The sequence below is a fragment of the Cetorhinus maximus genome, chromosome 14, assembly GCF_964194155.1.
Source record: "Cetorhinus maximus chromosome 14, sCetMax3.hap1.1, whole genome shotgun sequence".
NCBI classification, from domain to species: domain Eukaryota; kingdom Metazoa; phylum Chordata; class Chondrichthyes; order Lamniformes; family Cetorhinidae; genus Cetorhinus; species Cetorhinus maximus.
The window spans coordinates 106,872,831-106,886,935 of NC_135892.1; the positions used below are offsets into that span (position 1 = coordinate 106,872,831).

Consider the following 14,105-nt stretch of genomic DNA (forward strand, 5'->3'; position numbering starts at 1 on the left):
ATTAGCCATCCTGTTAAGGATGGTGGGGTGGGAGAAAGTGGGGGAGAAGGGTTCTGGAGGTTAGAGGCCAATCAGCGGGCCTGCACTGATGGTAGGCTAGCAGCCCTGCTGGGAGTGGTGAGCACTGCTGAGGCAGACAGGCAGGCAGACTTGAGGGGTGCTTCAACATTAAGGTGCTCTTGATTGCCTGCAATGAAGTCATAAAATAAAGAGGCCTGAAGCCAGTAGCACCTTCTGGGTGGAGGGGAAGCCCTCTGGCAGCAGGAGTGATAGATGCGGTTGTGGCATCTGGACCCATCATTGGCTCATGGAGCTTGTGGCTCCGATGGCCACCCAACTTGCTGCTGGGAGACCGCCCCAAATGAGCTGGCAGTCTTCGCACTTAATAGGGGCTGGGTGCTCAGTGAGAAATTATGTGAATTGTCATAAATTGACTCCTAATTAGAGCCTTAATTGCTCTAATTGGCTGCCCACCCCCGTGGAGTGTGTCACTGACTCTGTTTGTAACCTGCCCCTGGGAAATTCCCCCGGAGGCGAGAATGTGTTGGGAGCCATCCCAATGCTACTTCCCTCTATTTTCTCGTTCCCACCCTCTCTTCCCAACTCTGTCTCTAAGGAGCTGGGAAAATTTAGCCCCTTTTGTTTCAGCTTTTATGAATATTATGGAAAATAGAGAGGAACATTTAAAAAACGCATACCTCCATTGCAGCTGTGAAGGTGATGGTGTAGGTGGTGCAACTTCCTGGTCAAAGAAGTTACAAAGTGTTTATAGTGGAAACAAAAGCCTGCTGGGCTGTAAAATCAACTTCTTAACATTTCCAGTAATCGCCTCACAGTAAGTATTTCTGTGTCATAATTAATGAGAAAAATGAATTCTCAGCTGATCAGGAGCGCAAATGTATTCTAGAATGAAACATTTGTCAAACTAGAGAAATTCATTGACTGTAAGTGATATTATTTCAGATCTGTGCGTCGATATGAAGGACACCACAATCGTTGCCATCCCTGCAGGATTGCCCTGAGTCCCTGTGGGAGATTCTTGGCCACAGGATCTGAAGACAAATGTGTAAGTAGAGATATACATCAATCCTAAATACTTCAGTATCAAACTGTTTTCACAGATTTCTCCTTGTAATCAAGTTCATCATTCGTCTAGAGAACTGTGTCTGCACAATTGCCCTGCAGCTGAAACAAAAACTTAGACCCAGACTTTTGCCATGGTGGATGAGCCCGGAAACATGGCACTTCCTACTTTTGTGGTGGTCGGACTGGAGTTGGGCCAGGGTTCGCATATGTTTGGTTTACGGATGCAGGTGGCCATTTAAATCCCCAGCTGCCTGCACTGAAATGGGATTTTGGTAGGGCTGGAGTGTGCAGATTTGACCAGGTAAGAGCTGGTCTAAACTTGGTGGATTCATTTGGATAACCAGGGTATCCCTTTGGAGAGGTAAGATCCCCTTTGGATATGGCCCTGGGACATCTTTAGGAGAGGTAAAGTGCCCTTTGGTAATGGTAAAAGTAAACATGATAATGCATAAAACGTGTATAAACTCATTGGAACTGTCAAAGCTGTAAAAGAACTGTCAAACTGTCAAAAGCTGTCAAAGAACAGTCAAGCTGTCAGAGAACTGTCAAAGAACTGTCAAAGGTGTCATAGAACAGTCAAGCTGTCAAGGAACTGTTAAGCTGTCAAAGAACTGTCAAAGCTGTCAAGGAACTGTCAAAGCTGACAAAGAACTGTCAAGCTGTGAAGGAATTGTCAAGCTGTCAAAGCATTATCGAGCCCTCAAGGAACAGTCGAAGCTGTCAAAGAGTTGTCAAAGGATACAAAGTGAGTTGGCGTGGCGGGGGTAAGGGCAAAGTGTGGTGGTTGGGGGTCATGGGTTGGCATTATTTTGCACTACATTGGCATAGGGGCTGTATAGGGTCATAGGGATGTGGGGGCATGGTATGAGGGGCCACGGAGGTTGGGTAGAGGGGCATGGGTTGGCATGGATGAGATAAAGGGGTGAGGGCTGAAGGATTGTTTTTGTTTTAATCTTTTATTTATTTAATTCAACAAAGTGCCGGAGCACAGAGACAGGCCTTCCACCTAGCTTGCCTTCTCACCCAGTAGCCTCTGCACTCATTCCGGGAAGGGCAGGCCCACTTCTCCGGAGCGAAAATCGAAACTGTGCAAAGCCATTTTTAAAGGTCAGGTTTGCAGATCTGGGACTTCTCCTGTCTCTGTGCACCCAACCCGAGGGTGAAAATCTGGGTCTTACATTTTATATTGCACCTGTCATATAACAAAACACCCCAAGCCAATTTTTTAAATCACAATGTGATTTTACTGGCAACACTTTTTGGAAATTAAATGAATCGCTTTTCTTATTGTATCTGAAAACCACAGGGGAATGGGGAGGTGATATTTCAGTTGCTGGTGATTTTTATGCCAACTTTACTGTCATGCAAATAATTGTCTGTATATATAAGTGAATTAATGCTATTTCTAACACTTCTGTGAAGGTATACTGAAAGGACAAATTCAGGGATGGGTGGTGTTGAGGAAGAAAGAAAAACACATTATCACAGTCAAGTTGTGAGTTGCAGGGTGGGTGCATCTAGTGGTATGATTCACACTGGGACAGCACGCAACGCAGCACCAGTCAAGCCATGCAGAATGTGTCAGAGGAAATAAGTGTAGAGACATCATGAATAAATCAGAGCTGCCCATTGTGCAAAAATGTTGGGAGTCAAATGTGCGATCAAAACGGGCAAGATTGATCAAAAATGCAGCTAATCATATGGAGCTGTGCTTAATTTTTAGAGTCACATACAGGAACATTCACTGATAATTAAACTCCGAGATTGAACCATGTTTAGGTGTAGCCTTTCTAGCCTTTTAAGGGGCAGGCTATTTTAAATATAACTCTGTCTTAGCAGCAGAATGATACATTTTGTTTACTCATCCTTGGGATGTGGGTGTTTCTGACAAGGCCAGCATGTAATGCTCATCCCTAATTGTTCTCGAGAAGGTGGTGGTGAGCCTCAGCCTTGAAGCATGTTCGTGTGATGAAGGTACTCCCACAGTGTTGTTAGGTAGGTGTTCCAGGATTTTGACCCAACAGTCCTTCTGTGTGGTAGTCTTGGGCGATTTTACTAGGAGCTGTGTTATGTTCTGTCATATTATAAAACAATGTGTCATCCAGTTTACTTTGAGCAATGTTTTTGGGGATTTGTAATAATATATTTAAAAAATAGGATATCCACCCATGATTTTATCACAATGGCATTATTTTTAGATTGAAATTTCTATACTTCATTGGCTATAAAGCAGCAATAAATCAATACTGAAATTTAAAGCATCTCTAGAACAAAGTGAGTAATGCAGCTACAAAAATATGGGTGAAGAAGTAGTGATGGTGTATAAGAACGTTAGGACTGGACTCTCTATAACATAGGAAATAATCAAAGGTTGGCAGTGCAGCCTCCATTATGGCCACTGAAGCAGATGAGAAGTTTACTGGATATGACCATCAAAGACATCCGTCTCCTTGACTTTATCACTCAGTGGCAAGGCTGTGATATAGGCAGACAGCAGCTGCTTGTGAACTCTTCAACAGCCTTAGAAATTACAAAGCTGCGACCTCCTGCTGTGAAGCTGCCTCATTTCACCTGCTGGGGAGTGGACATTAGGAGAATGATGAGCCATTTGCAAGACCTCATTGCAATGGAGAAATACAGACTAATGGAAGCAGAGTCTTTGAATATGTTTAAGGCAGAGCTGGATAGATGCTTGATTAACATGGAGGTGAAAGGTTATCGGGGGTAGGCAGGAATATGGGGTTGAGGTTACATTCAGATCAGCATGATCTTACTGAATGGCAGAGCAGGCTTGTGGGGCCGAGTGTATGTAATTTCCCTTGTAATTGCCTGAATTGGTTACTCATCACTAGTGGGCAGGTAGCTGCTGCCTTTAGCAAAAGCACATGGAAGCAGGAATACAATGGGTAGACAACCCAATACGCAACTATCTAAATTTCAACCCAAACCTCCAAAGACACTTCCAAGGGACTGGGAAGATCCTGACCCAGAAGTTGACAGAGAGGCAAACTTACCGAGTTATATCTAAGCTAGTAAACGGTATAGAAAATATAGATTCAGAACTATACTTAAGGATAAACCTTAATAGTCAGCGCAGAGGACACAATTTCAAAGTAATAAAAGCTAAACTTAGGATTAGTATCACAAAATTCTTATTCACACAGAAAGTAGAGGAGGCTGTGATAGGGATACAAGGGTGGTTGTGGGTGTAACTTTCTGGATGGATAAGCTAAGATGGTGCAAATGATTTTCCTCTCCTGTATCTATACTTGTGAAAGTACCATAGATAGGTATTGAACACAAAATCGTCATCTCATGCATTAAAAGTAATGCACAGCGGGAATTAAACACCGTGAGCTGGTGGGAAATGTGTGCTTAATGGGTCAGATGGGCTTTCTTCAATTGTTTACTTATGTTTCTTTACAGCTTGGCATTTAATGAAAAATGGAAAAGAATTTTGTAATAGTTTCAATTTAAGCATAATAGCTGTTGATATATCAACCATGCATATGACTAACTACCTACTTGGTCAGGCTTTTGGTGTTTGTACTTTGATGGAATGTAATATTTTAGCACTTTGATCTTTTTATTACACGAGATCAAGGGAGGAATAGAACTCCTCCAGACTGGCCTCATTTATCCTCAAAAATGACAGGACGTGACAAAATGTGAATCTTTACCTTGTACCTGTGCCGATTTTCATTCAGCCAAGTGTATAAAGCTGTTGCAGGGTGGATTTTCATGCACTTTATTGGGATTGATCATTATAATATATAATAGGTGCCATAGTTCATCTTTACTGAGAGGAGTTGAATATTTTTGTGAGTAAACCATGCATTAAATTTGGCTTGCTTTTGTGCTTAAGGAATGATAGGATTTCAAAAATAAATTTGAAATGTGGGCAATTAATTTCCCGATTGCACAGTAGATGAAATTTCAAAGAGCAGACTGACATAAACTAGGTGATAAATCAATGGCAGTGGCATTCTAGGCATGCAGCTGGTGGAAAAGATTACTGACTTAAAATCTAGACATGAGGAACCAGTACATGCGGATGAAAAGTGGAGCTAAGAAGGAAATTTATAGTATCTTGATTGAATTAAGGAATTGAAGAAATTGAGACAAATTTTGTAGGTACTCATGTTTTTCTAAATTAGCCGCGGAAGTTAAGTAACCTTAAATGTGAAGTAACTGCTCAGAACCAATTTTATTTCACAAGTTTTCATTTATTCAAAAGTATCCAAGTTTTTTATTGTCTCATATAGCTCATGTCTACACATCAGGAATGAAGTGCACTTTGAAGCACCACCATCCTTTAAGATAGTGCAAATCAAAGTATTGCTCACCCCCAGGGATTTCCTGTATCTGGAAAAAATACAGCGTTTCCAAGGAACAGACTGATCTTATCAGCTTCTAAGAGGATGATTTCCTCCAGTTCAAAAATAATACATTTATTATTATTATTGGAAATGGCGACCAGAGGAAATCATATTCCCCTCCCCACCATACCCCCATCCTACCAGCTATGTGAAGGGATCCCATATTAAGAACATAAGAAATAGGAACAATAGTAGACCATTCGGCCCCCCAAGCCTGCTCCGCTATTCAATAAGATCATGGCCGATCTTCTTGTGTTTCAATTTCCACATTCCCATCTAACCTCGATACCTTTTTATTCCCCTGCCTAACAAGAATTTAACTATCTCTACCTTAAAAATATTCAATGACTCCGCCTCCACCACCTTCTGAGAGAAAAAAATTCTCCTCATCTGTCCTAAAATGGCGACTCCTAATTTTAAAACAGTGCCTCCTAGTTCTGGACTCACCCACAAGAAGAAACATCCTTTCAACGTCCACTTTGTCAAGGCCGTTCAGGATCTTGTATACTTCAATCAAACCACCCCTCACTCTTCTAAACCCCAGTGGAAACAAGCCCAGTCTGTCCAACCTTTCCTCATAAGACAACCCACTCATTCCAGGTATCAATCTAGTAAACCTACTTTGAACCGCCTCCAATGCATTTACATCCTTCCTTAAATAAGGAGACCAAAACTGCATACAGTATTCGAGATGTAGTCTCATCAATGCGCTGCATAACTGAAGCATAATATCCTTACTTTTATATTCAATCCCTCTTGTAATAAAGGATAGCATTCCATTAGTCTTCTTAATTACTTGCTGTACCTGCATACTAACTTTTTGCGACTCATGTACTAGAATACCTAGGTCCCTCTGCACCTCAGAATTATGCAGCCATTCTCCATTTAAGCAATACTCTGCTTTTTTGTTCTTCCTGCCAAAGTGAACAACTTCACATTTTCCCACATTAAACTCCATTTGCCAGATCTTTGCCCACTCACTCAACCTATCTATATCCATCTGCAACCTCCTCATATCCTCTTCACAACATACTTTCCTGCCTATCTTTGTGTCATTTGCAAATTTAGCTACCATGTCTTTATTCCCTCGTCTAAGTCAAGAATTTTCTGATGCATGCCTTGCTGTCCTCCAAGAGGGGTCTATCTGTTGGCACCTGCTGTATCCGGAGGATGGGAGGAGGAGAGCCCCCCGTATCACCAGCCAGGCGTGGGAGGAGGTGGGTGACGCTGTCAGTGCCCATGATGATGTGCGGCGCACTGGCATCCAGTACAAAAAACGATTCAATGATTTGCTGCGCTCTGGACGGGTGAGTACCATGTCGGTCTTGGCCATTTGACTCAGAAGGTAGCCTTAGTCTTTGAGCCCCCCACCACATCTTGCTGTCATTACTGCATAGGGCATCTGACACATGCTGGGTGGGCAAACGGGTACTGACCATGCTTATGAAACATCCTTTCAACGTCCACCTTGTCAAGGCCGTTCAGGATCTTGTATACTTCAATCAAATCACCCCTCACTCTTCTAAACCCCAGTGGAAACAAGCCCAGTCTGTCCAACCTTTCCTCATAAGACAACCCACTCATTCCAGGTATCAATCCATGCCGCACCTTGACACCGCAGCACCCCCTCCACACCTGAGGGCCAACATGTGCAACTTGCGGCATATCATTTCAGCCAGCCAGGCACCAGCGCAGACACATACACCTCGGTGGGGACTTTACCATCGGCTAGTGTCCCGGGTCACAGTGGAGAGGGCACATCACAATTGCTGGAGGAGATGGTAGGGGCAGAGAGTGCTGATGGTGCCAGAAGCCGGAGGGTTGCAGGGGACGAGGCATGTGCTGAGTCCGGCACTGATGACGTGCCTCTGGAGTTGTCGCCAATGCAGCAGCTGGAAGCGCATTTGCATCTGGCAGGGTTGCATGAGGGAATGCTTCAGTTGGTCTCTGCGATGGAGGAGTCCAGGCAGAGTGCATGTAAAGGTTTGACCCTCAGGGCAGAGTTTCAGGCTTCCTCCAATGAGAGATTGGCGACTCTCATAGAGAGGGGGTTCAATCAGATGGAACATCTTATGATTGGGATACGCTCTGACCTGCATGCCCTCACAGTGGTACTGGCCACGGTAAGGGTTCTCTCTGCAGCACATGTTGGCGTTTGTGGCATTTGAGTAGTTTGGGGGCAACCTTCAGGGCAGGCCGCTAGACACATACTCAGAACTCCAACACATGTCATATTGCTGGTAATGAGATGGTGCAAGGGGAGCCTCAAGGTGTTTTGGCCAAGTGCCATCTGCTGGCATCGGCGCCGCACCTAGTTGCGCCTCCTTGCCATGGGTGCTAAGACCCGTGTGCTATTCAAAGTGATGGATGCCGAATGTGTCCAAGGTGGCCGTTGGGGGAGGGGGTTGGGACCAGCTGTACTATCTTCTGGGGACTGATCACCAGTAGTGTGGACAGGAGCTGCTGGAGGCCTCAGATGGGCCACTGTGGTTGGGGTGCGGTGTGCGCGTGCAAAGTACATGAGCGACCAGCCCCAATAAATCCTCTTCTCTGTTTTGCAGGCAAAAAGTCAGCACAATGCACGGGAGCGTCAGAGGACTGGAGGTGGGCACGCCCTCCTCCAGCGCCTCACAACCTTTGAAGAACGGGCCATGGAGCTGGGCAGGAGGCAGGAGGCCAGGGCGGCCGGGGGCGGCGAGGCTAGGGTCCAGCAGCCAGGTATTTGAGGTCCACAGTCCCATCCACTCTGTCTTCCCACCATCCAAACCACTGATGGTTGCTGCAATCGTTAATGCTGAAACAATGCTCATTCACAGACTGAGATACTCTGACATGTGAGTCAAACAGAAGGGATCCTCGTCCCCTTGAGGATTCGCGTCTCCACCACCTTCCAAAGTCACCTTATCCCATTTGTGACCACTATCACCATGGTCTAACATGCCATTGGATTGCTGCTGCACAGCCAAAGACTTATTGTATCTTAGGGGGTTTGGGACCTCCACCACCCTTTCAGCCAGTGCGCCCCACATTACTTTGTCCAAAAGGTCCTCAGCACCTCAGCTGTGAACCTCATGGCACTCAACTTAGATAAATGCCACTACATTACTCATCCCTGCGCCAAAGGGAAATGTTGCCTTCTGCCCACCTGGTCTATGCCCCTCCTAACGGAATGAAGGCCAATAATGTGACCTCTCAATCGCCTGTGATCCATGGCAAATGTCGCAACTATTTGCGAAGTTTCCTCAGCCCCGCAACTATCCAGGCCACAATGCATCCAGGTCAGGTACCTCTGCACTCTCCACACTCCAATGGCATATAACATGCCATGTGGCATTCCTGAGGCCATCTGACCAGCCTGTCTGCATTTGCGTTTAATGGTTGGGGCTCCTCTTGACTCTTTTCCACCCCACCAATGTTTGTCTCCTTAGGGTCTTGAAGGGTGAGCGACTTATGAGGCTGGAGGGGAAAGGGATGAAAGGTTGAACTGACTGTACTCTAACTGATGCACTGTCCTTGTTGTTAATTTCAGCATCACCACCAGAGCGAGCTGCACCTCGACACCGCAGCACCCCCCTCCACACCTGAGGGCCAAATGTGCAACTTGCGGCACATCATTTCAGCCAGCCAGGCACCAGCGCAGACAAATACACCTCGGTGGGGACTTTACCATCGGCTAGTGTCCTGGGTCACAGTGGAGAGGGCACATCACAATCGCTGGAGGAGATGGTAGGGGCAGAGAGTGCTGATGGTGCCAGCAGCCGGAGGGCTGCAGGGGACGAGGTATGTGCTGAGTCCGGCACTGATGATGTGCCTCTGGAGTTGTCCCCAATGCAGCAGCTGCAGGACAGGCGGCAGGAAGTGCGTTTGCATCTGGCAGGGAATGCTTCAGTTGATCTCTGCGAAGGAGGAGTCCAGGCAGAGTGCACGTGAAGGTTTGACCCTCAGGGCAGAGCTTCAGGCTTCCTCCAATGAGAGATTGGCAACTCTCATAGAGAGGGGGTTCAATCAGATGGAACATCTTATGATTGGGATATGCTCTGACCTGCATGCCCTCACAGTGGCACTGGCCACTGGTGGTCATTCCCAATGTGGGAGATGTTGTGGGCACCAAGCACCGGTGCTCGGTGCCCATGCACCTGCGGTGAGCAGGGAGGACGAAAGGGACCTCACGTCGGCGCAGCAGCTGCCTGTTGTCGCTGCATGCTCCTCTCAGGGCGCTCCAGATGAGGGCAGCAGCTCCTCCGCCCCGCTGCCAGTCAACGTTTCTTCCGTTGAGGCTGCGACAACTGGGGAGGTGCCAGTTCAGGAACTGGCCACTCCCTCCCAGGCGGAGCCGTCACAGGCTCCACGGGCCAGAGGACGGCCGCCAAGGTCAACGAGGCCAATAGGACAGCAGAGTCAGCAGGCTGTCTCTCAAGCCACTCCGAGCGATGGGGCGGCACCTCGATGTAGCACCCAAAAACGTAAGCATAAGGCACATTAGGCACTCCACGGGTATGTCACTGGTGATTTTGTGTTGGCCTTAAAATAGGGACCCAAATTGTTCTTATTGCAATGGAGAATTGTTTGCTTTTCTTTTGGACATAATAAAGTCCACTTTTGTTACCATGGCTGAGGGTGTTTCATTTGTGATGCATTTTTCTTTTTCACAAATTTATCATGAGTGTTTGAGTGGACATTGATGTTTCTGTACAAGCCCTTAGTTGCAGCTGAAAAGGTGGAGGATGTGGCACCTAAGTACCACGTGTGGAAGTGCCAGGCAATGCTGCTCCTGCTGATCCATGTGTGTGGAGCTAGCTGAAGGTTCTTTGGATTAAATTGTCCCGGGTGTCCCTGCCTCCTTGGTGTAATTGCAGGTTGGCGTTCTGCCCCTCATCATCACCCTGTGCTTCCTCATCCTCTGAGGCACTGCTGAATTCACCATGTGCAGCCTCATCCAGGGCATCAAGGTCTTCATCGTCAAGTGCATCCCCCCTTTCTAACGCAAGATTGTGCAGGGTGCAGCATACTAGCAGTATCAGAAAGACGCAATTTGGGGGGTATTGGAATGCGTCCCCTGAGCGGTCCTGGCAACGGAAGCGCATCTTGAGAAGGCACTCTCCACCACAGCCCTTGTGGTGCCTTGGCTCCTATTGTACCGCTGCTCAGCTTTTGTTCTTGGACGGTATAGTGGCGTCATGAACCACCTTCTGAGGGGATAGCCCTTGTCACCCAGCAGCCAACCATCCAGCCAAGCCGGAGCACTGAAGAGCCCCGGCACCTGGGAGTGTTTGAGGATGTAGGCATCGTGGCAGCTGCCTGGGTACCTTGCACAGACTTGTAAAATCTGCATCCTGTGATCACACACTATCTGCACGTTCATGGTGTGGAAGCCCTTCCTGTTGATGAAGGCACCAGGCTCACCTGCTGGCGCCTTGCTGGCCACATGTGTACAGTCTATAGCACCCTGGACACGGGGGAAGCCAGCAATGGCCGCGAAGCCTCTGGTTCGCTGTGCCTGACTTGCCTGGCCACAGCGGAAGTGGATGAAGGTGGATACCCGTCTGAACAGAGCGTCTGTAACCTGTTTGACATAAGTGTAGACAGCTGATTGGGAGACACCACAGAGATCACCCACCGAGCCCTGGAAGGAGCCAGAGGCATAGAAGTGGAGGGCAACTATGAGCTTCAGACCTGCTGGCATGGGGTGTCCACCCACACAGTTAGGGGAGATCTCAGGGCCAATCACCTGACAGATATAGTTGACTGTCTCCCTTGAGAGTCGGAGCCTCCTTCGGCACTGCACTTCAGTCATATTGAGGTAGCTGCTTCGCCGCCTGTAAACCCTGGCAGCAGGATAGTGGCGTCTTCTGTGGCACCTTGGACAACCTCTTGGCCCTGCGCCCTTTGTGCCTGTGCCTGGCCACCCAAAGGTGGCTCCCCTGGAGGCTGATTGTCCAGTCCTGGCCTCCTCCATATTCTATCCCTCCCTTCCTCCTCAGGGGAGCTGCCTCCAGTGGAGAGGTCAGAACCCATACCCCCAGGCTAAATGGAGGCCTCCAGAAAGCTGCAGGCCCGAGAAAGAGTACCGCCTGCAGGCTGGCTTCAAAGTACACAAAAAGCTCTTGGAAATCGATGAGAACTGCTAACAATCACACAGGCAACTTTTAAACACTTTCAGCAATTAAAACTTCGTGGAAAACATAAACAACCCCTCTGAGCCCACATATCCCGACATTGCATGAGCTTTATTAAAAAATCTCCTACCCGCCTGCCCGTTGGGCCCGTGCGCCGACCCGAAGTTCGCATGGGCCCCTCAAAATCCAGGACAATTGGCAATTTAAGGGCCTTAACGAGGCCTTCAATTAATGGCGGGCGAACGCCCCTATGCTGTGCGCATCCGCCAACCGAAATATCGCAATGCTGCGCGCTGACTTCGGCACGCTCACGCGACATCAGCACGCAACATTTTAAGTGCTGACGTGTGGGCCCCACCACCCGCACATCAGCCGGAAAATTCTGGCCATGATTTTCCTTTCACAAAACTATGCTGATTCTTCCCTTTTGCCTTGACGCTCTTCTAAGTGCCCAGCTATAACCTCCTTAATGATTGATTCTAATAACTTCCCCACAACAAACGTCGGACTAACTGGCCTATAGTTTCCTATTTTCTGCCTCCCTCCTTTCTTGAATAGAGGGGTTATATTGGCTACTTTCCCATCTGATAGAAACTTTCCAGAATCTAACCTTGAAGGAATGTATAGGTGCTGTAAGCTATGTTCTTTGAAGACTATTCACTGCCTAGATACAGTCATACCTTTTAATGTATTTTCCCAAACCACCTCAACCAATTCGTCCCTCATGCCTTCATAATTTCCTTTATTCGACTTTAACACCCTTGCTTCAGGGCGAACTACCTCACTTCAAACATAATATAAAATTCTATCATATTGTGGTCACTCATCCCTAAAGATTCTTTTACAAGAAGATTATTAATTAACCCTTTTTTATTACATAATAATAGATCTAAAATAGCCTGTCCTCTAGTCAGCTCCTCAACATACTGCTCTAGAAAACCATCCCTAACACATCTTCCACAGCATTAGTGCTCAATTGGCTTACCCAGTCTGCATGCAGATTGAAGTCACCCATGATTACTGTATTGCCCATGCTACATGCTTCTCTCACCTCCTGATTAATACCATGCCCCATATTACCATTACTATTTGGTAGTCTATAAACAACTCCAATCAATGTCTGTGGCCCTTTGCTGCTTCTTAGCTTCACCCAAACAGATTCCACACATTGTTCTTCTGATCTGAGATCCTCTCTTACTAAGGCACTGATCCCATCCCTTAGTATCAGCGCAACTCCACCTCCTTTCCCTTCTTGGAAAAACTCAGCAGGTCTGGCAGCATCGGCAGAGAAGAAAAGAGTTGACGTTTCAAGTCCTCCTGACCCTTCAACAGAACTGTTCTGTTGAAGGGTCATGAGGACTCGAAATGTCAACTCTTTTCTTCTCCGCCGATGCTGCCAGACCTGCTGAGTTTTTCCAGGTAATTCTGTTTTTGTTTTGGATTTCCAGCATCCGCAGTTTTTTGTTTTTATCCTTTCCCTTCTTGTCTGTTCTTCCAAAACGTCAAATATCGTTGAATATTCAGCTCTCAGTCTTGGTCACCATGCAGCCATGTTTCTGTAATGGCAATTACATAATACCCATTTACCTCTATTTGTGCCCTTAGGTCACCTACCTTATTGTGAATGCTGCTCGCATTCAGGTAGAGTGCCCTTAACTTTGTCTTTTTGACATCATTCTGCATTTGAAGCATACTCAATGCTCTGCTTTGTTTCTCCTGCCCTCTAGTCTCACTACTACTTCCTGTTACCAATTTTACTTCCTTCCAATTTGGGGCACCCCTCAGGTTCCCAAACCCCTGATAAGCTAGCTCCCACCCCAACAGCACTAGTAAATCTCCCTGCGAGTATATCAGTCCCAGTCCTGTTAAGATGTAACCCATCCAGCTTGTACAGAACTGCCCCAGAACTGGCCCCAGTGCCTCAGAAAGCTGATGCCCTCCCTCCTACACCAGTTCTCCAGCCACGTATTTAATTGATCAATCCTCCTTTTCTTATGCTCACTAGCATGTGGCAGTGGGAGTAATCCTGAGATTGCTGCTCTTGAGGTCCTGCTTTTTAATTTGTTTCCTAACTCCTTGAAATCTGCTTTCAGGACCTCATCCCTCTTCCTACCTATGTCGTTGTTACCAATGTGGACCACGGCTTCTGGATCATCCCCCTCACCCCGGAGGATGTCCTGCAGCCGCCCTGTGACATCCTTGACCCTGGCACCAGGGAGGCAACACACCATCCTGGAGTCACGTTGACTGCCACAGAAACGCCTGCCTGATCCCATGACTATGGAATCCCCTATCACTATTGCCATTCCATACTTCTTCCTTCCCCCCCCCGCCCACCCCACCGTACAGCTGAACCGCCCATGGTTCCACAGGCTTGGCTCTGGCTGCACTCTCCTGAAGAACCATCGCCCTCATCAGCATCCAAAATAGAAAACTGAATAGCAAGCAGCATAGGCTCAGGAGACTCCTACACTACCTGCCTGGTTCCCTTAGACCGCCTGGTGGTCATCCATTCCCTCTCTGG

At 47.2% G+C, this 14,105-nt stretch overlaps 1 protein-coding gene across 1 annotated transcript in view; it reads left to right on the plus strand.

The window, feature by feature from the left end:
- The window catches only part of wdr27 (WD repeat domain 27), a 478,059-nt gene that overhangs the window by 215,398 nt on the left and 248,556 nt on the right, over positions 1-14,105 (plus strand). Inside the window, exon 23 of the mRNA XM_078556372.1 lies at positions 964-1,066. Coding sequence (XP_078412498.1) covers positions 964-1,066 — 103 coding nt within the window. The remainder of the gene's footprint in view (positions 1-963; positions 1,067-14,105) is intronic.